The sequence below is a fragment of the Dryobates pubescens genome, chromosome 7, assembly GCF_014839835.1.
Source record: "Dryobates pubescens isolate bDryPub1 chromosome 7, bDryPub1.pri, whole genome shotgun sequence".
Lineage (NCBI taxonomy): Eukaryota > Metazoa > Chordata > Aves > Piciformes > Picidae > Dryobates > Dryobates pubescens.
This window is the reverse complement of record NC_071618.1, coordinates 45,924,948-45,950,969: the sequence shown is the minus strand read 5'-3', so window position 1 is coordinate 45,950,969 and position 26,022 is coordinate 45,924,948. Positions and strand designations below refer to the sequence as shown.

At 40.0% G+C, this 26,022-nt stretch overlaps 1 protein-coding gene across 1 annotated transcript in view; it reads left to right on the top strand.

Moving 5' to 3' along the window:
- FREM2 (FRAS1 related extracellular matrix 2) overlaps nt 1-26,022 on the top strand; it is a 132,546-nt gene that overhangs the window by 53,316 nt on the left and 53,208 nt on the right. Inside the window, exons 3-4 of the mRNA XM_054162973.1 lie at nt 22,830-22,976; nt 25,057-25,287. Coding sequence (XP_054018948.1) covers nt 22,830-22,976; nt 25,057-25,287 — 378 coding nt within the window. The remainder of the gene's footprint in view (nt 1-22,829; nt 22,977-25,056; nt 25,288-26,022) is intronic.

Here is a 26,022-nt window from a genome sequence, read left to right as displayed (position 1 = left end):
CCGAGCTAAGAATATCTCACCTCGGCGTTTCCAGTTGAGATCAAGATCTGAGTCCATGTCTACTTGAGAAACTCTTGCAGCTAAATCTGCCTGATGGTTGTGTTGCTGTTCCTCAGTAGCTTTGCTCTTAGGCAGGTGAGCTCAGCCTTCACAGGAGAGGTGTTCCAGACGGTACTCCATGTGAGGTCTAACCAGAGCAGGGTGGCAGAATCACCTCCTTTGACCTGCTGGCAATGCTTCTTTTGATGCAGCCAGGATACAATTGGCCTTCTGGGCTGTGAGCTCACATTTCTTAATACTTGTCTAGATTTTCATGTTTAGCACATTGTTACAAGTGATACACTATTAATCACAGAATTTCCTTTTTTTTTTTTTTTTTTGTGGGTGGGGAGGGGATTAGTCTGCAAAGCAAACAAAACAGACTTCTGTCTATGTAGTTTATTTTTTAAATCATACATTCACTTCAAAATTGATTCTTGTGGATCCTTTACATGCTTCATGTTTGCCTGCTGTAGGTAGGTGTCTGTGGGAATGTGCATAAGATGTGAGTTTAAGGGACTTTATTTTTAAAGGGTTAGATTTACAGAGCAAGCTGCAAGATTTCAGATTGCTCCATCCTTCAGTCACAGTAGTGTCCTGGCCAATGAATCTTATGGAAAGGACACTTAACAAAAAGCTTGGGTATCTGTAGGCTTTTTTTTTTTTTTCTTGGGAAGCATTGTAAGGCTGGAACCTTTAAGACCTCTTTAAATGGTTGCCACAACAATTCTAGGCTTCCATCAGGAATCATTTTCGTGTTGTTAAAAGTGATGTGACTTGTGTCAGCATTGAAGTGTGTGTTCTTTGATGACACCCTGCGATGGGTTAGGAACTGGCTGGAGGGCCGAGCCCAGAGAGTGGTAGTGAATGGTGCCACATCCAGCTGGCAGCCAGGCACCAGTGGTGTGCCCCAGGGATCAGTACTGGGCCCCATGCTCTTTAACATCTTTATTGATGATCTGGACGAGGGCATCGAGTCCATCATCAGTAAATTTGCTGACGACACCAAGCTGGGGGCAGGAGTTGATCTCCTGGAGGGTAGAGAGGCTCTGCAGAGGGACCTCGACAGGCTGGGCAGATGGGCAGAGTCCAACGGCATGAGATTGAACACATCCAAGTGCCGGGTTCTGCACGTTGGCCACAGCAACCCCATGCAGAGCTACAGGCTGGGGTCAGAGTGGCTGGAGAGCAGTCAGGTGGAAAGGGACCTGGGGGTGCTGGTCGACAGTAGACTGAACATGAGCCTGCAGTGTGCCCAGGCAGCTAAGAGGGCCAATGGCATCCTGGCCTGCATCAGGAACAGTGTGGCCAGCAGGAGCAGGGAGGTCATTCTGCCCCTGTACACTGCACTGGTTAGGCTGCACCTCGAGTACTGTGTCCAGTTCTGGGCCCCTCAGTTTAGGAAGGAGGTTGACTTGCTGGAACGAGTCCAGAGAAGAGCAACAAAGTTGGTGAGGGGTTTGGAACACAAGCCCTACGAGGAGAGGCTGAGGGAGCTGGGGTAGCTTAGCCTGGAGAAGAGGAGACTGTGGGGTGACCTTATTACTCTCTACAACTACCTGAAGGGAGGTTGTAGACAGACGGATGTTGGTCTCTTCTCCCAGGCGGCCAGTACCAGAACAAGAGGACACAGTCTCAGGCTGCGCCAGGGGAGGTTCAGGCTAGATGTTAGGAAAAAGTTCTATACAGAGAGAGTGATTGCCCATTGGAATGGGCTGCCTGGGGAGGTGGTGGAGTCACCATCACTGGAGGTTTTCAGGAGGAGACTTGATGGCTGCTTGGTGCCGTGGGTTAGTTGCTTGGGCGGTGTTGGATTGGTTGATGGGTTGGACGCGGTGATCTTGAAGGTCTCTTCCAACCTGGTTTATTCTATGTATTCTATGTATTCTATGTGTTAGTGTAATGGGTTAAACCTGTTGTTGCCCTACAACACTGAAGCGAGGGCAAGTAATACACAAAAAGCTCTGGATTGAAAGGAAGAGTTGAGATTAATTGATTTTAATATAGATGTGATAACACAATGCACAATTACCTTGGCCTGTTTGCAGAAAACATACAGCAAAATGCAGAAAGCAGCAGCAAGCAGAACCCAACAAGCTAACCCACCCTCATCCATCCCACTGCCATCCCCACGGGAAAAAAACCCAAACCAACACTCAAAAACGAAACCCAAAAGCAGCAATCAGAACCGGAAGCCTCTTATGTTGCATTGTGGCAAGATGGTTTTCAATAACATCTGCAGATTTCAACTCAGCCCATGGCAGTTTGGTATAGGACTCCACAATGAAATTGTTTCTTAGTGGAAATGACATAGAAAACTCACTTTTTGGAATAGTGGCCAGATTTACACCCTAACATTAATCTATACCAGCAGGGAATGACAGCCTAAGGGCTTATGAAATTTCAGTATCAAGAGACAGAATTGCTGTCCAGTGCATCAGTCCTGGCCTCTTTCCACCCCAGGTATTTGTCACTGTACTGCTGTGCTATGCTGCTCCCTTACACTGGCACAACCATTCTTACTGCTTTGCCATTGTCAGACAAATCATCCAATTTGAACTCTTTCTTTCTGCATTTAGCTCTACTATAGGTAGTTTCCCAGAGAGGTTCCTTAAATGGCCACACAGCTTCATCTATACTTGTTGAATGAAGCCATGGCTCAGGGATGCATTTTCAGTTGGTTTCACCTATTCATTAGGTTCAGTTTAACCTATTTGTTGGATTGGGCTGGAGGATGAGGTGATAGAAAGCAGCTCTGAAGAAAAGGACTTGAGGGTGCTAATGGACAAGAAGCTGGACATGAGCAGTCAGTGTGAGCTTGCAGCCCGGAAAGCAAATCGCTTCCTGGGCTGCATCAAAAGAAGCATGACTAGCAGATCCAGAGAGGTGCCACTTTGCTCTGGTAAGGCTTCACCTGGAGTACAGCATTCAGCTCTAGAGCCCTCAATACAGGAAGGACATGGACCTGATGGAGTGGGTCCAGAAGAGTGCCACAAAAATTATCAGGGGGTTGGAGTACCTCTACTATGAAGACAGGCTGAGGGAGCCAGGGTTGTTCAGCCTAGGGAAGAGAAGGCTCCAGGGAGACCTAATAGCAGCCTTTCAGTACCTTAAGGGGGCCTACAAGAAGGATGGAGAGAGACTGTTTACAAAAGCCTGCAGTGATAGGATGAGGGACAATGGTTTCAAACAAGAGAAGAGCAGATTTAAATTGGATGTTAGGAGTAAGTTCTTTCCCATGAGGGTGGTGGACCACTGGTATGGGCTGCCCGGGGAGGTAGTTGAGGCCCCATTCCTGTAGATGGTCAAGGTGATGATCAACAGGGCTCTGGAGAACCTGATCTAGTTGAGAATGTTCCTGTAAAGGGATCTCATGGAATCATAGAGAGGTCTGGGTTGGAAGTGACCTCCTAATGTCAACTAGTCTAACCCCCTCTGCAGTAAGCAGGGGCAGAAGTGCTCTAAACCCCTGATCATTTTCCTGGCCCTCCTCTGGACCTGCTCCATCAGCTCCTTGTCTTTCCTGTATTGAGGGCTCCAGACCTGGATTGCCATCCCATCCCTTTGGCATATTGACAGCACCACTCAGCTTGGTGTCATCTGCAAATTTGCTGATGGTGCACTTGATCCACTGTCTAGATCATTGACAAAAATATTAAACAGCACAGGTCCCAGTACAGACCCCTGAGGGACACCACTTGTCACTGCTCTCCATCTGGACTTCAAAACATTGAGCACTACCCTCTGGATATGACCATCCAGCCAATTCCTTATCTACTGAACATCAAATCCATATCTCTCCAACTTGGCAAGTAGGATGTTGTGGGGGACCATGTCAAAATCTTGCAGGAGTTCAGATAGATCACATCCATAGGTTGTCCCTTATCCACTGACATAGTCACTTTATCATAGAAAGCCACATAGAAAGCAGGATTTGCCCCTAGTAAAGCCATGTTGGCTGTCTTGAATCACCTTCCTGTCCTTCATGTGCCTCAGCATGGCATCTGGGAGGATCTGTTCCATGATCTTCCTAGGCATGGAGGTGAGGCTGACAGGTCAGTAGTTCCCAGGGTCCTCCTTACTACCCTTTTTAAAAATGTGTCCCTTTAGAGGTTTCTTCCAACCCAAAACATTCTGTGAGTCTGTGATTCTCTGTTTCAGAGACCAACACTATGAAATTGATACTACCTTCTTCATGTGACATATTACTGTCCTACCCAGTTTGTGTATTGCTTCAGGCTGCCTGTTTAATGCAGGCTTTTATCCACACGTTCATCTCAAAGATATAGTGCCAAGAGGTAGGGTTTGCAAATCTCTCTTTTAGCAGTAGTCAGCTGCCATGTAACATGAGATTTGTTTTTCAGTCTGCACACTCCTTGCCCTGGGGGGGGAAAAAATTAAATTAAATGTTATGTGTGGGAATTTGTGCTAGATTGAAGATATACAAAGTTAGATATAAATGCATGTTTCTGAATGTGTCTCATTGTCTAAGGTCCCATTGTGGTTCATGAGGATATAGATGGTACAGTCAGGAATCACAAAACCATGTAGCTGACGCAAATGTCTTCTGCAGAATAAGCTGAATAGCTTTCAAGACACTATTGGGCAGGATTCAACTCCCTCAGCACAGGACTGAGTGCAGTGTGAGGGTCTCCACCCAACCTGCCTGACTTCTATCCAACCCCAGTCCTGGAGGGCATGGATTTCCTGTGTTATATTTGCCAGGCTTCTGCAGATGTTCCAGATACCTCAAAGGATCTCCAATGGTCCTGAATACCTATCTTTAGGCAGCAGAATCCTAATCCAGTGACTAGACTTTGACTGCCTATAATGGATGCTTAGGATAACTATTTTAGGATGCAGACATCTACAGTGTCCAAAGTTAGGTGAAGCAAATCCCAATAAATGCTTTTCAAAAAAAACCTGCCTGATACAGCATGAGTGTAATTCAATGCAGTACTGTTTCCCTATATGGAGAGTCCTAGAGAGTGTGGGAGAAAGCTTCCAGCTGCTGCTGGCAAGAACAGTAAAGGAACTGTGGCTACAGGTATACAGCCTAGATCATTTGTAAATGGCAAGAATTTAGGCTGTGGTTACAGCTATGAGCCAAGTACACTTACCTGGCAAAGCCTTCTGTGATGAGATGTTAAAGGGTTGCATGAGTAACAAGTTCAGTAGAGAGAGCAGATGATAGAGTGCTATCAGCACCAAAAAGAGTTTTCTGCTTGGATATTTCTTTTTTTCTTTTTGTCAGGACAACACCCTCCTTGATCTCTTTACTTATTGGGGTGTTTCTCATGAGTCAAGCTGTGTGGAACCAGCAGGGGCTTGATAGTGTCCAGCCCAGGGGCTTGACACTCTCCCGGTGAAAGTCTGAGTCATGCAAAATGACAGCTCAGTGTGTTATACCAACTTAAAGTGTGTTCTTTGAGGTAGGAGAGGTTGCCTGACATTACTGTGTTTGGAACAGTATGTAATTTTCATTCAAGAGCAGGGTGCTTGGTCTTGATTTACTGGCAGAATGGGAAATTTTAATTGTGTGTCTTGGGAAACAGCATGAACTGATTTCTCATATATGCTGTGGGAGTCTGCTGCAGTCTGGGATAAGATTCATGGGGAATCCCTCTTAGAAACACTCCCTGTAGGGATTGAAGTTGGAGGCAGATAGAAAGAAACAATCAATATGTTTAATGTGACTCAGACATCTGCAGTGTATTTCATTTTGGTTCATACACCCGTCTTATTATTTCAGACAGCCGAAGAGAATTAATCCTGCCTGTTACATACATTCCTCTAGCTCTGAATAAAGACTTGTAATTTCTGTGAGATGAAAAATACATCCCAATGCATAATGTTGCTGATATGAAGTACATCTCACTGGTGAGCACCTGGTATAGATGTACATGCACTTCTGTGGTGGCAGAACAGCACAACAAATATTGACAAGGTCTTTCTTCATTAATGAATAATCATTGCTCCATTTGCTTCAGCTGAACTGCAGAATGAGTCTGATTTTTAATACAGAGTGAACGCAGCAAACTCAACAAAGAGTTTAACTGAGCATTCAGTCCCTGTGCATTCCTACATAAGTCTTTGTGTGTGTGTATACCTATGGAGACTTGCATATACAGAATCATAGGATGATAACGGTTAGAAGAGACCTCTGGAGATCATCTAGTCCAATCCCCCTGCCAGATACATATATAATTCTCTTGTTAAAGATATATACAGAGAGAAGATACAGAGAGAGAGAAAGAGAGAGAAAAAAACCTTGTAGTGTAAGAATGTATTTATGTCCCACATCCATAGGTTCTCATATTAAAGTGTATCCCAAGAAAGCAGTGCATCTTGATTTTCTTTATAATTCTAACAATGTACCAAGAAAGCTGCCTTATGTTCATCAGGTGAAATGCATATGGCTTCTTAAAAGTATAGGATACATACCTATTGGAAAGAAATCCAGATTCCTCCAAAAACGTACACAAAAGAACTAACTCTGCATGGTAAAAAAAAATTGTGTCCATCTTTTGTACATATCAAGTGCAAAATTCTTCAGCAATATTAATGTTCTTTGTGTTCCACACAAATCATCCTTAACATTAATCGGTTGTTTGCCGGCAACTAGACCTCGCAGTGCCTGTTGGGCAGGTTGAGACCCCAAAAATGAAGGCTCAACCTGAGTTCACTGTTGCTCTTTGAAATACATACATAGAATACATACATACATAGAATAAACCAGGTTGGAAGAGACCTTCAAGATCATCGCGTCCAACCCATCAACCAATCCAACACCACCTAAACAACTAACCCATGGCACCAAGCACCCCATCAAGTCTTCTCCTGAACACCTCCAATGACGGCGACTCCACCACCTCCCCGGACAGCCCATTCCAATGTGCAATCACTCTCTCTGTATAGAACTTTTTCCTAACATCCAACCTAAACCTCCCCTGGCGCAGCCTGAGACTGTGTCCTCTAATATTGTGATGAAACTCTAGGAGTGGAGGGAATTGTAGAAATTATATTCTCTAAAGCATAAGTGTTTAGAATTTTTCATCTCCTGTGAATAGTAATATTCTCATAAATGTTTAAGCATCTAAATATTATACTTACTACAGTGAGGAAATTTATGCTTTGTTGAATATGTCTCTGAAAGAGCTGTAAGTAATGTAAGCTGTTTCCTTGGCACACCATTGAGATTTCATAGGGAGACAATAAAAGCTCACACACTGTTCTCTTATTGAGCCAAATACTGTACATTTCTTATCATGGAATCATAGCATTGTTTGATTTGGAAAAGACTTTTACAATAGAATCTAAACATTATCTAACTACCAAGTCTGGTGCTGAATCATGTCCCTTAGCACCACGCTTCTGCATCTTTTAAACACCTCCAGGGCTGGGAATTCAACCCATCCCATTCCACTTTTTGATAACTTTTTCATTGAAGTAGTTTCTTTTAACATCTGACCTAAGCCCTCCCAGGTGCAACTCTAGGCTATTTCCTCTCATTCTGTAACTTGTTACCAAGGCAAACAAACCAACACCTACCTGGCTCCTACCTGGTATTTGCAGAGGGCGATAAGGTGTCTCTTCAGCCTCCTTTTCTCCAGACTAAACAACCCCAGTTCCCTCAGCTGATCCTTGTAAGACCAGTTCTCCAGACCCTTCACCAGTGCTGTTGCCCTACTCTGGACTCACTCTGGTACCTCAATGTCTCTCTTGTAGCGAGGACATCAAAACTGAACACAGTACTCAAGGTGTGACCTCACTGAGGCATTCTTGACTGTTATATGTCAAAACCTTTTCTGTATTTACTCAAATGTAAACTTCCTTAAATTTCTTAGATCAAATTCTGCAGCAAAGGGGAAGAAGACTCAAGCAAATCCCCTGACAGTATGCTTCCTGCTGCCTGTTACTCATACTGTGTCTTTAGGGTGGAGAGAGGGTATTGATTTGCATGGGGATAGGTCCTAAGAGATATAAAAGCATGCAAAGTACTTTTCCCATTGTTCCCAAAGTTAGATTAGAGTTAGTTAGAGTGATTGCCCATTGGAATGGGCTGCCTGGGGAGGTCGTGGAGTCGCCATCATGGAAGGTGTTCAGGAGGAGACTTGATGGGGTGCTTGGTGCCATGGGTTAGTTATTTAGGTGGTGTTGGATTGGTTGATGGGTTGGACATGATGATCTTGAAGGTCTCTTCCAACCTGGTTTATTCTATGTATCTGGCAAAAGTGTATTAGTTACTCCTTCTTTTGATACCAAAAGTGATACAGGAATCCACTGTTTTGCTACCTGTTATTCTTCAAAGTTACTCTGTTCTTTCAAATGGTTTTCTTTTCACCCCTAAAACTCTTTTCTTGTGTCACATTTTATTGTGATATACTGCTCTGAAAAAGTTATCTTCTGGCATACTGTTGTAAGCTATGGAAGAAGATGCATTTTAAATCAGATAAATTCTATCAGATCAACACTAAGAGTTATGGAGGAAAGTAAAATTTAGAATCTGTCTGAAAGACAGTCAAATATGTGAGATTTAAAAAATTTGTGGAGCAAACAAGTGTTACAATGCTAAGTATGGTACAGTATGTACATAAAAGAGATGAACGGTCTTACTAATTCCTTGCAGAGTAGTAGTTTTATTTTGAAAAGTGGCAGACAGGGCCATGAGTGAGATGAAATTATTTTCATTTTAATACCAAACTACGCCATTTTTGGCAGAGAGCAGAGAGAACATGTATTTGAGGATTTGGTTAGCTCTAAAATGTACAGTGTTTTTTTCATTGCTAAACTAAAGTAAATCTTCCTGCTTGCCAGATGAAGAATATTAAACAACTGCATAGTTAAAACAGATCCTTTTCAGAACACATGAAAAACGCTTGATACGCCCAGTCAGTATTATCAATGAAATTCCTTAACAATTTTGTCACTGATCACTGGTTTTACTACCGCTTCTTTTCAGCATCTCTTTTAGCATTAACAAGTGCACAAATCACAGAATTTCCCAAGGCATAAGGACTTCCCTGCTGATAAATTCCAGTCTGCCTGATCAGGATCTTGGCCAAGCCAAAATTTCTCTGGTTATTCTAGGCTTTTTCTTGAAGCAGACTTTTACAGGCAGTATATTAGTACTCCGAAAGCAGAAATCTGATGTTGTAAATCCAGCCTTGCTCAGCACTATAGAATTTAGGAAAATACCACATATTTGCTTTGAAATAAAGGACATAGTCTGAATGAAATGCCAGGCCCACTTTCATGCAATGAAGTTTGCCACACTGTTCTCCAATACATTTAAATGAATGCTGTTCTGCTTATCAAAATGTGACTCAGAGAAAGCTGAGGACACTTTGAAGACACTGGTGTGAAAACTGACTGTGAAATTTGTCTGACATATTGCTAGCACTCACTATCCTTGTCTCTAGTTGTTGAATAACATTAAAGATTAAAAGACTTGGCCTTTATTATACCTCTGTGTAAGCAGTTGTTATATTTAACCACAGAGGCATGAAGTGACCGACCAGATTGAAAAAATGGTTTCTACAGCCACGCATGGGTAGGAAAGAGAGAGACAAGTGTATCCAGCAACCTGTAGAGTGCACTGCAAAAGAACACTAAAAGAACTCAATTTAAAATCTACCCTCCTCATTTACTTCCCACTAGCCAAAAATAAACTTTTTCTGTCTTCAGAGTAATGTGGTCCCTTAATGAGTAATTCAGGACAGAGCTTAACTATTTCAGGAGTTGGCAATCATCAGTGCTGAGTAGCCTTAGCAGAGCATCAAACTTGTAAGGCTTTGATTCTTGAATGGTTGACTCCAGTGGCATTGCTCTGTGCCATGTAAATGTACCAGCTCAGCTAGAACTTCTTTGCATGGCTCTAACAGGAGGCATTTATTGTGTCTTAGCCTCATGTTCATGTGCCAAGCCACATTAAGGTATCATGGTGACTGTAGATTGAAACATCTGTCAATAAAAGAACAAGGAGACTACAATGTAGGCCCTCTTTAATATAAGCACAGAATAAAGCACATGTGCATTGGACAAGTACTTTTTGAGACAGTACACTCTCAAGTTTCATTTCACTGTTCCCTCTCATGTTCTTTAACATAAGGACTTTTATCATGCTTATCCTGAAAGTTGCTTATTAACTAGAAAGTGAAGGGAAAGTGCTTTCCCATGGTTGTGTTAGAATGTATTTGGCTTACTGTCCCTCCAGGAAGCTACTCAGTATGTGAAGATGTGAGGAACAGAGGTATTTTTCCTATTTAAGCAGCTAAGGAATCCATAACATTTGTGAATTTAATAGCATGAGATCAGTCATGTTCAAAGGATTAGAAATATGTTTGGACAAAGATTTTTCAAGGTCTTGTAATGTTTAAGTTAAAGTGCTTAAAAAGATTTAATGGACTCTACAGTCCAGAGGAGGTCTCACAGATTTAGTCACCAATTTTCAAAGGGCTCCACCATAGCAGATGAAGAGAAGAGCAAGAAGCTTATGCTTTGTAACTGGAGATTAATGTTTATGATGTGGAATAGCAATATGGCTTTCTGTCGCAACAGGGGACAGGAAGCAGCAACTTGGAAGACGTCTTTTAGCTAGATTTCCTACAGTCAAACAGCAGAAGAGAGATGCCATATCATTCCTGACGAGAAACTTGCTGGGGTAGACTGAGTGAATTTGGACTGCAGAATCTTAAAAGTAAAATGACAGACATTGAGGTTACTCTACTACTGTATTCCATTCTTTGGATATGAAAGATACCTAAAGAATAACTGGCATGATTAAAAGCTAACTGGTTATAGAATAATAAATGAAGCTACCCTTTTCAATGACCTGAGCTGATAAGCACTTTCAGCTGATACAATTGCACTTGCTATCTGGGGCAGTGACAGTGACAGAATTGCAGTTTAAAAATAAAGGCCATGTTTTATCTATAGAGGTTTAATACCATTTATGTCCATTGGGCTTCTCAAAAAAAGATTGGCAAAATTCTCCCTTTTGAAAAGACAAGACAATGAGACCTGGATAGACAAATTTAGAATAGAATAGAATAGAATAGAATAGAATAGAATAGAATAGAATAGAATAGAATTAACCAGGTTGGAAAAGACTTTTGAGATCATTGAGTCCAACCTATCATCCAACACACTAACTCTTATGCTTCTCATTAATCAAGTCCATAATTTTCTTCTATAATTATAGTAAGACGTGAAAGATGCATCCTCAAAAGACAGACAGAGGAGAGGTCATCTTCCTAAACAATGATGTTTTCACAAAATACTTCAAGAGCAATATGTGGCTACAAGTAGTCATCCATACTTATCTAGCAGGAAGGCTGCCAGGTTGATTTGATCTGGGATGTCCTTTTAATCTCATTGAACAACTGGTGAGTGTTGTCATCTTATCACCTCGGACCTATGCTCCCATCTCCTCTGTTCTTCATGGCCTTTGTGGGCCCCTCAGTTTAGGAAAGATGTTGAGTTGCTGGAAGGTGTCCAGAGAAGGGCAACAAAGCTGGGGAGGGGTTTGGAGCACTGTCCTGTGAGGAGAGGCTGAGGGAGCTGGGGTTGATTAGCCTGGAGAAGAGGAGGCTCAGGGGAGACCTCTACAACTGCTCTCTACAACTACCTGAAGGGAGGCTGTAGACAGGCAGAGGTTGGTCTCTTCTCCCAGACAGCCAGCACCAGAACAAGAGGACACAGTCTCAAGCTGTACTAGGGGAGGTTCAGACTGGATGTTAGGACGGAATTCTACACAGAGTGATTGCCCATTGGAATGTGCTGCCCAGGGAGGTGGTGGAGTTACCATCATTGGAGGAGACTTGATAGGGTGCTTGGCTGCATGGTTTAGTTGATTAGGTGGTGTTTGATGACGGGTTGGACACGATGATCCTGAAGATCTCTTCCAATCTGATTTATTCTATTCTATTGTGGTCCTGGGGGCTTCTCTGGCATTCCTGGAATGACATTTCCGAATCTATGAATGTCAATGTCCAGGATGTTGCTCATCCTACAAGGAGTAGGGATCCTAACTGGTAGCAAGGCCATTGTCAGATTTAGTGGGGAAAGAAAACAAGTATTTTCAACAGCCATTAAATGAATTACAAATAATAACTTTAACACCCCCAGCCAAAGGAGGAGGTAGGTGATGGTAGCTCAGCACTGTCATCAACATCGTTCACATTGCTTCAGGCTGAAGTGAAAGAAGCTTTCCCTGAGACTTCCCAAGCCCCCCTAGTTGTGCAGTTCAAGCAACTGCACTGGTTTGTGTGTCAGTGATGTTATCAGAAGCAGCAGGCGACATGCGGGAGGCTGAGGTCATGTCCTGACATGTGAGTGCTATGCAGCTCCCTTTCAAGAAAGGATGGGAAACACCTTTCTTTAAAACAGAGAAATATTTGTGCTAGCTGGCATGTTAAAACTGCTGTGATTGCACCTGCACACATTTCTGTATAAACTGTTAAGACAAAAAATGAAAAATTAAGAGCACTGATACCATGGCCTTCATCTGCCTGTATGTGATAACCAGCAGGCTGGGTGGGAGCTCAGCTTGATTTGACAAAATCATTGCCTCCCTGACCTTTGGGGAAAAGCTGAAGGATTTTAATTTCTGAATACACGTGGGAGGATGGTTATGGAAATCTTGATCAAGGATTTTTCAAAAGCCTGAGTAATGCCAAATAAGCTTCAACTTGGCATGCCAGAAAACACACTGTGGTATTTGAAGGGCAACATGTAATTTTTGAAAAGAAATCTCCCCAAACCTATTAGAGAGAGAGGGATTTTTATGTAAATACACCCTTCACTTACCAAGACATTGCAGAATACTCCTAGTACAATAAGACAGAGAATAATACCTAAAATAGTAATCCCTTTTCAAATGAGTAAAATGTGAACTGTGCATAAATAAATGAGTTGTTTATATTTATTGTGTGCTAAAACCATAAACATAATTCTAAAGATGCAATTTGCCTAGTGACAATTTTCATTTAATTTAACTACTTATCTCACCACACAAGTGAAGGTTATCTGCAGAGACAAGGTGAGGTAGAAATAATGTGTTGGAAGCAATGTGCTATCAAGATTAAGTTGTCATAATTTCATGGACACTTCTGTCCTCTGTCCCTCTGCTTTATGTCTGTTGAGCTTCTCTCTTGGGAAATGCACAGTGGTGATATTATTCTGGAGTTTCTATTCTTCATTTCAGAACTAGTTTCCTGTTCTTAAGTATGATGTTTAAATAGAATTATGCCATCTTAACATGAATCTCATAAGGAATTTTTGACTTCTCCATATTTATAGTTTTTGTCATGCAATGTACATTGTGACTGCACCATAGGAATCTGAGGGAAGATATGAGTACCAGAATATAATGTAATATAATCGCTGCCTTAGGAATACACAGTTATGTTCCATAGGATAGGCCTCAAGTAGGATTAAAAACTTGTCATGATATTAAAAAATAAATAAATTCCTTCCTTAGCAGAACTAAGGCATTTGAATACCTCTTTCCAAGGCTTGTCTTAAGGCAAAGCTACAGTAATTTACAAAAGGAATCTTTTTTTTTTTGTCCTTGCTTATATCAACAATTTTGTACATTTTCAATTTTTCATTCTGCCCTTCCTGAACAGAACTAAATCACCTGCAAAGGTTATAGGCTTGGCATAGCTTAAAAAGGATCAAAGTTTCTTTGGTCAAATAATATTAAAAGTTACGTATTTGAGATTACCTGGTACAATTACTCTGAAATGAATTAAAAGTAAATGTTAAATGAACCTGCCTGACATTTGTTCTCCTCCAGTCAGTCGGGCATTTTATTTGTTGCATTGCCAGAACAGAAAAGGACCCAAAATTCAAGTCTGTGGAAGAGAACTCTTAATAAAGAAAAACAGTTCAATCACTTTGACGTGGAGTTAAAAGAATAGTTTTCCTGTCAGTTCGTAGGGAGTTGCAGCATGTCCAGTTGATAAAATGGAAACACTGGTTCGTTTTGTTTGAAGTTATGCAAACAACATGGTTTGTTTAATCCTTCTTGCATACATTTTCCTCTTAAGGAAAATCTGTAAAATTTGAGTCTTATGATTCTGAATTGTCATCTGAAATGGAGAATTCTCTACAAAAACAGTATTCAGCACTTAGAATAAAAAAGTTAAGCTACTTCTTCAACAGAAGTTTGCCAGTTTGACACAAATGCCAGTTTCAAATTCATTATGAAAAAATAGAGGCCTCCATTTCAGGTGGCATCCACTCATATGCCCTGGTTATAAACATGAGAATGGTATGGAGATCTGTAAAGTATTAGGCACATATGGAGTTTGCAGTACCAGATTCTAAATTAAAATGTCACAGAATCACAGAACATTAGGAGTTGGAAGGGACCTCCAGAGATCATCGAGTCCAACCACCTTGCCAAAGGAGGATCACCTAGGGCAGGCAGGAATGCATAGAGGCAGGTTTTGAAAGTCTACCGAGAAGGAGAATCCACAACCTCTCTGGGCAGCCTGTTTCCAGTGCTGCATCACCCTCACCATAAAGAAGTATCTCCACATGTTGAGGTGGGACCTCCTGTGTTCCAGTTTGTACCCATGGTTTCATTCCCTATCACTGGGCACCACTGAAAAGTAGCTGGCATTTTCATTTTAGTATCATAGTATCAGTCAGGGTTGGAAGGGACCACAAGGATCATCTAGTTCCAACCCCCCTGCCACCTCCCTGGACAACCCATTCCAGGACTTCACCACTCTCATGGTGAAGAACTTCCTCCTCACCTCCAGCCTGAATCTCCCCACCTCCAGCTTCATTCCATTCCCCCTAATCCTATCACTACCTGATATCCTGAGCAGTCCCTCCTCAGCCTTCTTGTAGGCCCCCTTCAGATACTGGAAGGCTGCAATTAGGTCACCTGGGAGCCTTCTCCAGACTGAACAGCCCCAACTCCTTCAGTCTGTCCTCATGGGAGAGGTGCTCCAGCCCTCTGCTCATCCTCGTGGCCCTTCTCTGGACACCTTCCAGCACATCCATATCCCTCTTGTAATAGGGGCTCCAGAACTGGAGGCAGTACTCCAGGTGGGGTCTCACCAGAGCTGAGTAGAGGGGGAGAATCACCTCCCTTGCCCTGCTGGCCACACTTCTCTTGATGCAGCCCAGGATCTGATTGGCTTTCCAGGCTGCAAGTGCACATTGAGAGCTCATGTTGAGCTTCTTGTCCACCAGCACCCCCAAGTCTCTCTCCTCACGGCTGCTTTCCAGCCAGTCACTGCCCAGCCTGGATTTGTGCCTGGGGCACTCTTGACACTTAGCCCTCAGATATTTACAGATGTTGATAAGATCCCCTCCCAGCCTTCTCTTCTTGGCACTAAACAGTCCCAGTTCTCTCAGTCTTTCTTCACAGGACAGATGTTCCATTCCCGCTGTCATCCTTGTACCTCTCTGTTGGACTCTGTCCTGAACTGGGGAGACCAAAACTGGACACAGTATTTCAGTTGTGGTCTCAACAGAACAGAGTACAGGGGGAGGAAAACCTCCCTAGGCCTGATGGACACACTTTTCTTAATGGATGCCATTGGCCTTCTTGGCCAGAAACACACATTGCTGTGCCATTATTTTCCCAGAATAAAAGAATTTTTTAAAGTAGAACAATATTAAACAAGATAATGTTTTGATTATAAGTAGATTTCTCCTGGTTCATATCCTATTGGAGAGTCTTTTGTTTGTGAGGTTGCAGTTCTCTTTTCTGGTACTATTCATTAGTTTCATGCTGACGATGCTACGTGACCCTCAAATTTAACACTGTCTGATTAGGCTTTAAATGTAGTTTTTCTACAGGCTAATATGTGTGCAGTGTGAGCACTGCTTTAAAGGTGCAAACTAGAAGAAAGTCCTGTATGAGGCAGTGAGGAAGCTAGTGGAGCTAAACCCATTATTCTGTGAGACAAGGAAATGAAACTTGCTTCAGTTCAGCTGGAGCTTAGTTTTTGGGAGAAGTTGTCTGGCGCCACAAAGCACATTAGTAAGCAGAGACCTGAAGACTATTAAGTTTATTTTAAGAATGTGTTGCCAAAGATCTAATAAATTTACTTACTGCTGCAGGCCATGCATACATGAAGCCTTGCTAATCCAGGTGCTGAGTTTTTTCCTTCAGAGGGAGTTGCAGGGTGTGGATCTTTAGCTAAAAAGGTATTCTGCTTTAGGTAATAGGGGCATTGTTTAATGGTAGTGTTGGCACCTTAAGTAGTATGTTTGGGGTTTCTCTAGTACTACTCAAAGCAAGTTTAAATGATTTTTCTGATGTAAAGTTAGTTTGACTACTCAAAGTGCTATTTAGTTTAATGACAGTTTGGAAACAACTTTATAATAACAGAATAATTCTTCTAGAATTTCTGTTGTTATTTTTAAATATTCCAGAGATTGCTTTTAAAATGTTTGAATTTACAAGTTTACTGTATTACAGTTCAGGACTAGTCATATCTTCAACTTTTATTTTCCCCGTTCAGCACCTCAGAAACAGTGACACAGTAAAACATAGTCTTTCTTCTGCTTCATTAGCTGTCATCCCATAAATTCATTATGATGCCAACTTTTGCTTATGCCTGTTGCTTAAGATTTTCTTAGAGCTCTACCTTCCAAATGCCAGCCCACTGGTGACTGACCTCAAATACTGGCCAAAATTGGGTGTGTTCAGCATAGCTAACCACCTTCTATCTCTAAAGGCTTTCACACATACACAGTGCTCCATTTTATTTTATTTTATTTTATTTTATTTTATTTTAGTGATTCAAACTGGGTTGCTCTTTATCTGCTTTGCTCTTTTTTTCAAAAGCTCACAGCCTCTTGATGCAACATACCGAGTGAAGGTATCCTGGCTCCTGATGAACTAATTCCTACTGAACTGATTTAAGCTGAAATTAATTGATATTAAACTGAAAAGCCAGTGCATGCTTGCTTCCACAGTTTCCATACATGAAAATCTGGTTAATTTCCTGCAGAAGAACTGTTCATAGACTTAAATTGGGAATTACCTAAATTAACCCAGCATGAATGTCCAGTCTGTTCTTGGAGACATCCTTAGTTACGCTTAGCTGAATTTTACTAGGATCAAAATTTAGTATGCACTAGCTAGCCTTTACATTCATGTCTCTTCTCTCACTTCCCCTTCACTTTTTGTAACAAAGCAACTATACAGTGTTCTTCAGATACTTTTTCTGCTACGTGACTTCAAGCATTTGCTTAGTCTGAGCCCTGGCTAGTGCAGTCATTCCAACTTGTTTCATGAGGGGAACATAAAGCAGGAGCGAAAAAGAGTTGCAGAAACTACAGAAAGATGGAAACTGTCTGCAGTTCATTGGATACCAGCAATTACACACCAGGCTAGCCAAGTCCATAATGCTAGGAAGTGTGTGTTTTCTCATGAGAAGTCAGAGAAAGCATTGTTTTAGTCCTTAATCACTAAGGGCTAGTTTAGGGGGTTGGTTTTGGTTGTTCTGCAAATATATTGAATTACAGTAGCAGACAGAGTGCAGAAGGGTGCAGAGTTCAGCAAGTTATTTTAGGGACTTGAGTGCATTTGAAAGAGATTTTTAAAGGTGAAGCATTTTAATGGTTTTCTGATTGAATAAAATTATTGATTAGTTTATTCACTGTTTAAGCAAATTTGAAACCTTATAATGGTATGTTTTGCATGCTGGGTTTAATTAAGCATTTCACTTCTACAAATAAATAGGTTTTCTATATGAATTTAAGACAGCCTTACAGAATATGCCTTTTCTGATGATTATAGCAAAGGGAGTAGCATAGGTAGAATCATAGAATAATTTGGATCGTAAGGGGCCTTTCAAGGTGTCTAGTCCAATGGTGTGCTGCCCCAATGCACAGAATAGAGAACATTTATTATCTACTTTAAATATTTATTTATTATTTGTAATAGTTGCTCAGACAAAAGATTTACTTGAAACCTTTGCCTTTTTAACCTGGAGCTGGAATGTACTGGGTCTGTGACACAGTATGGCAAATCAGTTGTTCAAACTATCTGTCTTGAGCTAAACCTGTAATACCTTTTCTGTTTATTCTGACTGGCATAACCACGTGATTGTATGTTCCTCCTCTAGTCTGGCAAAAACCACGTTTGTACAAAACATAAATAATGACTAGCAAAAAATATGGAGATCAGAAAACGTGGGCACTGCTAAGCCTGACAAGGAGCTTAACACTTAAATGAGAAATCTTGATGTTTGGAACTACATTTTATATATTTCACATGAGATTTTACTGGTAATACAACTGTTGAGTAACTTTATCCTGGTATATATTAAGGTGGCTTGGCACAAAGAAAGGGTAATCAGAGAATGAAACACATGTCTAAAAATGGATGATTCTTTCCTCTCCCTCTGTGTTTTCTCCAAACACTGAATTCAAATTCAGGAGTAGATTTCCTTTTCCTGATGATTCATGTACCTGCTGCAATAAGGGAATCAGTGGAAAGGAGAGGGATAGAATAATGCAGCCTTCAGTAACTGTCTGAATGTAGGGTCAAATGTTTTGAACTGGTGCAGAAAAGCTGCAGCCCTTGCAGACATGCAGACAAATCAGCAAGCAGTGGCAGAACCTTGAAATAGCTGGAGGAAGAGGGAGGAAACATGATTTTTTAAAATGTCTTGCAATGGTTTTAATTTTGCCATACAATGATTCCTGAACTATAGGTGTTAATATTTCACAGTTGCTCTTGGGCTCCTTACTAACAACCTTTTGCAGTCTACTTAGGAAGCAGAATAAGAAGAGAAAGGAGAAAAGACTTATTAATAATAAAATTTTAGAGAAACTTGTTTCTTAGTTCTTTATTCAGTGGATCCTCTTTTTTTCCTCTGTCTTTCTTGTGTTGGATAGATGTTCTTTGCCCTCGAAGACTTTATAGGTTGGGGTTTTTTACCCATTAAAAAAACACCCCACAGCTGTAAAGCTCTCCAAGTAGCAGACAGGTATGTTTGTACAGACATAACTTGTGAACACGATGAGTCTGTGTGGCTATAGTTATACAGGTTAGGCACCCTTTAACTGATTTATCTTTGTCTGGTTATGCTATGGACACCATACAGGGAAGCCAATATCTGTTTCAAGATAAATCAATTTCTATTGTGTCAGTAAATGAACTCTGGTGTAGTTGTATGCTTTTATTTATGAATTAGTGTTCTGGGGCAGCTCCTAGGGACAGAAATGGTGTCAAGTGATATTATTTGTTGTAGAGATAGATTTTTATCTTCACATTGCCTAGTGATCTGTGGAGAATACTGCAACTGATTCCCTCTCCTCTCTTTAGTATTTTCCTTTTAACCAGTTTATTGACCAAGACCTCTTCTACCCCTTCTTTTTTCATTTTGAGTAACTGAAACTGGAGTTTCTGGATGACTTGATCTTTCTGGGAATTACTGATTTGATGAGTTATGCAAAAATAATCTATTACTGTTTTAAGACAGGTGACTGGTTTGCTGACAGGAGTCCTGCCGAGACCAATTTTAGGTGACATCCACCATGACTTGTGGTATTCAGGCAAATCTTCTCAGAGGATATTGTCCCCAGAAGTCTCAGTCATGAAGTCACTAGAATAGAATAGAATAGAATAGAATAGAATAGAATAGCACAGAATAGAACAGAATAAACCAGGTTGGAAGAGAGCTTTGAGATCACCAAGTCCAACCTATCATCCAACACTATCTAATCAAGTAAACCATGGCACCATGTCACTTTGTCACCTACCTTAATCTAGATCCTTAGCTTCGGCTTCTTACAACATATTTGTCTCACAACTGTCACCATCTAACTTCTTGTAAATGTCTACTGCACCACTTCCTATCTAGCACCTTCTGATTTAGCACTGCTGCACTCCGGCAAAATTCAAGAGACAAGTTTCCATGCATCACTGTAGCAATATCTTGCCAAACACATCTCATTACTGTATAAGCAAAGTTACTTTGGATTTACTTCATTGTAACATAGGCCTCCTTCCTTTTGTTTAGTTTTAAAAGATCTCTATTAATGGCTTCCCTCACTGAACTCCTGATGTATTTGTATTACAAGCACTTCCTTGGGAGAGGAACAAAAGCAAGCCTGTCATTGTGCTATGGTGTCTTAATTGTTTGCCTAGAAGCTGAATGCTTGATCATGCTCAAGGGAAGTGCTAGTGTGAAATGCAAAATGCATTTGTCTATAGAAATATTATTTTAGGGTAAATAATAAAATAAGAAATCAAACTAAGATGGCATCTGCAATTTTATTTACAACATTTTATAATTTCTGAAAGCTATAATATTACAGATCATATGTTTGTGTGGTGCTTGGCTGTAGCCTAAAATGAGTCATAGCCTTATAACATGCCTCTATCCTGGGTTTGGATTTTTTCCTGGTTTAGGATTTCTAGCACAGAATTTGGATAAGATGTATCATATGCTTCTTGCTCTGTTGTGTCAGAGGTCTGTAATAATAATAAAACCAGTAATTCTAACAACAGTAACATCTACAACAACATTGGTTTTGTTCTTTGAAGGCATTGGACCATGAAATGACTTCTGTAATTTAGAAAACATTTCTTCTGAACACAGAAAGCAGAGAGTGAAGAAAGCCAGATCTAAAAAATATCTGTACCATTTACTTTAAATTCTAAATCTAAATCTAAAATGTCAACAATATATATTTCAGGGCAGAAGTAAGTCTGTAGACCTGTAGGGTTGCTGGAAGCCCCCTGGAAATAATTTGTCTGTTTCTTTTACTTTAAGAAAAAATAGGTGTTTTTGTTAAAATATTATTAATAGAATTAACACAATCTTGAGTCTTTTATATTGCCTCTTTTATATTTTTCCCTTCCTGGATTTCATCTTCTCATTTGCTTTCTAACTTGATATGCTTCAGCTATTTCCAGTGTTGAATGTTTGCAGGGCAAGCAGCATGATAGATACTCCAGTGACCATTTCCCTATGTTTGTTTACACAGTTGCCTTTATGTGAGAATACATGAGTATGGTTGTGTTTTGGTTGGTTGGGTGGTTTGTTTTTTCTAGTAGACAGGTCAGTAAAGAGCTATAAAGGCTTATCTTTGAAGCAGAGTGGAAGCATATGGAAGGGGTACCTATTTTTTCAAGGGATAGGCTGGAAAAAACTGGAAGGGGAAAGCCAACCTCCCTTTGACTCTTTCTCCAGTAGCTAAGTCATGAGTGAAATGAAATTCTTGGATATGTTTGTCTATTGTTCAGAGGAATTACTTTATTCACTGGCTTGTGTACAGAAGTCTTAATTTCTAAACGGAATTCCTTGCACGCTTCAGTCAGCACCTGGCAAACGTTGTTCTGTAGCAGCACCTTGTGGGAAGGAAATCAGACTACAACCTTTCAGAAAAGCCAGCATTCCCAAAAGTGGAGTTGCTGGGTGGGCATCTGGCTTCAGTGAGCTGAACAGGTTATTTTATTCTTGCTGAAGAAGTTAGAAAATTCTCCTGAGTAACAACACAGCCATCTAATAGGGTGATATACTACAGAACTAGATTTGTCATGCCCCCTTATCGGTGACATCCAGAATCCCTAGACTGACAAGAAATACCTGTGGAAGATGGGTTAACTGTACAACAGAAAGTAAGGACATGCTGTATTGTATCAGAAATGTATTAATATAATTTAAGATGTTCAGTTTGTTGTACAAATACTTGGTTTATAATCAGCGAAATGGGTGCTATTTCTTTTTAGTTATTACCTTTCCAACTGACAAAAAAACCCCAAACAACCAACTAGCATTTTTAACTGAACCTCAGAGTACCATCTGTTTGCATTCATTGTTCATGGATTGCTTTTTTAGTAGACTAAGTACAACTCCATGAAACCTGCCCTTTCATTAAACATTTCTTCTTGGTTTATAATTGTACAAAACTGTACACTGTAGACACAACAGCTTAATTTCTGCTGGGAGCAACATATTAGACTGAGACATTCTCAGATTTTAGGCTGGTGCTTAGTGTTCTGCAGCTGGAGTTAAATTACTCTATATTGACCACTCCAAAACTCTGCGGAATGCTTCCTGTATTCCTGCACTGCCTTGGCCTCAGAAAGGGAGCCTACTTCTTTTAATAAATGTATGGTCATTTTTCTTTGGAAACTGTGAAGAGACAAACTACAGTTTTCATCTAAAGAACAATGCCATCAACAGCTGCCAGTCAAAGGTACTGACTTGTTCCATGTTAACTGCTCAGTTTTCCTAGCTGAGGCTAATACTTGTGCTGTACTATCAGTTACCAGTGTTTGAGTGCACAGAAACTATCCACGTTCAGTGAGAATGCAGGGAAACCGTTGTGCTACTGCTAAGGATTTTCCAGTGCTTCTGGAAATCTGATTATATCAAGGAAGTTCTGTGTGATGTTTGGAAATACCATATGGTTCTGCACAAACTTACATTATCCATAAATTTTGTAATATTTGAAAAAGTAATCTCAAATATATTCTGGTTAATATCTTTCTTGAGTTTGGGTGGTTTTTTTTTTTGTTCCCTTGAAAAAGAATAAAATTAGCATACTCTGGAATTACTGTGACTAGTTCGTATGCACCTAAGATAAAATTTGCTCCTATGTGTACTGAATGTATCATAGTTAAGTTCTTTACCTGTTATTATTTCTTAGTTTTAAATCATTAAAAGCTTTGCATTGTAATATGCAGCTAAGATACACATCTGACCCAGGATGCAGGTTACATTAACCTCAAAAGACAAAGTGGTATTTAACAGGGGCGGAGAAAAAAGGTGTATCTTTATAATTTTGTTTTGCAGGAGGTAATAAGCTGAAAAATCAACATTTTCGCCTAAACTGGGCATGGATCTCCTTAGAGAAAGAGTATTATTTAGTAAATGAAGACTCCAAATATCTTGATATTGTTCTCAAACGGCGAGGTTACCTGGCAGAAACCTCTTTTATAAGTAAGTGCAATTTTAACCTTACTGGTTGCTGTTATAAAACTCAGGACAGCTAGCTGATAAAATGTATCAATACAGCTCTATCATTTTACTGATGTTTCATACTAAGCAAGCTAGATTCAAAAGAGTAGATTGATTTAGTGAACTCAGTATCCTGAATATACTATTTCATTAATTTTATGATGAAATTTCCACTCTTTTTTGCTTTGTTTTCAGCAATTAATTTTTGACTTAGCAACTCAAGACCCAGTCCTTCTTTCTTTGGGTTGATTGATACCACAGTTCTGTTTGTTTCCCAAAATACAATTCCTGTCCACGTTTTATTTTTCCTCTAATGAGAATATGCAGTTGTATCAGTTGGAAAACCAACAATAAACATAGATCTTTTACCAGAAAGGCTATTGTGAGCTGTTCTGATTAGCAGCTATGAGCGTTAGGCTTGTTTACTTCAATGTTGGCAGTAAATGGAAGCTGTTTACAGTGTCTGGAGAAAGAAAAAGTGAAAAAAATATTATGTTATCACATTCTTCAGCCTCACACCTGGCTCTGACTTCTGGATGTTTTTCCATCCTCTTGCTAGTGATGCATTTGGAGCAGGGAGCATTATCCTTGTATAGTTTCACGTCAAAACCTCTGCTGAGCTTGCATTGCTTTAAAAAGACACTCAATTTAAAGCTGATTTTGAAGAGATATATAAGCATTTACATGACATGGAGCACAAGCTCATGCTTAGAAATATGAAGAAGAATCTGAGTTTCAGATGTTGGCTTGTGGTTAGAACACCTGTTTTGGCATAAGATTTGGGGGATATAGGCATCAGCTAACTGGATCTAACTTAAAAAGCTCTAATTTGAACAGTAAACTAATTTTGATAATATATTTATTAAAAAGAAAATAAATTAATTTAATACCAAATTGAGGATATGTGGTTTAAATTAATTACTGGTACTGATTGACAGGTACTGATTTGACTTCTGATCCTTCAAATAGAAAGTTTACAAAATTTTCTACCTATGGATTCAAGTTCAGTTTCTGAATTGAGCTGACTCAACATCCAGCAAAAGCAGTTTGAATAACTTACCTCTAACTACTTTAATTATGCAAAACGGAATTACAGAGTCGGAAATGACAGATACTGATTAAGATGCTTACTGGTCTTTCTGGTCAATGTGCAGTGCCAAAGGGAATAAAGGGCTACAGCTTATGTAAAATATTGGCTATGACTTAGGAGGAGACACAAGCAAGAAAAACAAAGGCCAGATTTGTCCAATTGTCAAGAAACAATTGAAGACAGTTCTGAAAGACTGCCTAATTTCCATGAAGGTCTGTCAGTCTTTAAACTGGGAGGAAAACACCAAGGAAAAGCCATTTTAGAGCAGCCTGGGTCCAAGTCTATAAGGTCTGTGCTGTCTCAGCGGGATGTGCTGTATTGCATTTTATCCTATGGCTTTACAGTTTCCACTTAAGTTTAATGATTGTAATTATACAGATACTGAAATAAGAAGATAATGATTTTTTTAAATGCTTATTGTAGTGGCAATGACCATAACAGTTCAGATTTTACATCTTCTTTCATCTTCATTCTGTATGTTTTACCCCTTTGTGTCTGTGTTCTCCATAGCTTTCCCCTTGAAGGCTGAAATCTACAGGTGTGCTTATTATTTTTTCTAAGAGAACTAAGTATTTTCAGGGGTTTCAGGCAGCATGTTATTTAGCCATTCTGGAACCAGAAAATCGAGAATGTCAAAGTCGCGGGTAAGGGGCAGAAATCTGTTTGCCTTTTGGGGCATCCATAGTTGAATTATGGAGAAATAAAAATTTTATATTAACCTCAGAGAATGTAGAGTTTTTCTAGTGGATAGTTTTGCTTTGGCTTATTCTGTCCAAACTGCCTTCTGTAATGTTAATATATGCTTCCACCTCTGTGTGAGACACCAATATAAAAAAAAGAATAACAGAATTGACTTGAACAGTCTTGAACTGTGAAAAATATGTTTTTAAAACATTACTCTTTTAAAGATGACATAATGAAAGAAAAATTACAAGTTATATTTTTAATGACCTTAATTTCTGATTTTGGCAGGTATTAGCACCAAAGATGGTACTGCCAAGAAAGATAAAGACTTCAGAGGAAAGGCCCAGAAGCAGGTGCAGTTTAATCCTGGCCAAACCTTAGCTACATGGCGAGTACGGATTTTGAGTGATGGAGAACATGAACAGTCTGAGTTCTTTCAAATTGTTCTTTCTGAACCTGTCATGGCAGTTCTGGAATTTCCTGATGTGTCCACAGTGGAAATTATTGACCCAGGAGATGGTAAGAACCTTTCCAGACCTGTACTGCCAATATACCAAAAGATAAACTGGAGAGCAGATGCTATGAGTAACAGTGGATAGTAAAGCTTAGCTTTCCTCAGAATAATTCTGAAGACAGACTTGGGCATTTGATAGCCATTTGTCCTCTATCACTTTAAGTGATTCATGAATATGTAATTAAGGCAACATGCTTCTATAACATACCTGCATTTTCCCCATGATACATTATTTCCATCATGCATATTAATTGCATCAGTTAGTCCTTACTATCAAGCTGAGAAGCTCAGTAAGGGCAAGTTTCACTAGACCAAGTACAGCACAAGCTGTGTCAAGAACAAATAAAATTATGGTTAATTGTAAGTGAAGAAAGAAGCTGATTAAGAAAGGGGGTAAAACAACCAAAACCAAACCCCAGCAAAAACTAAAATGTGTTGTAGTTCTTTGCTTTTCTCATGCATCCAGGAACTTGAGCATATGGGCATGGTCACACAGAACTGTCCTTAAGGAATCTTTCAAGTATTGGATGACTGTAACAGATTCTTTTATGTAATTTTACATAATTAACAGTTGAAGAGGCCTCAGCAGGAGATTTCAAAGTTCCTAGTTCCAAATGCAAGTTAAATCAGAGATTATGTGGCATCCATATTTAATCACTGAGAAAACTTGAAAAGCACAGAAAGTCACAGAAAATATATGAATATTTTTTTTACAGGCCTGGAGAATTTGTAGTAATTAT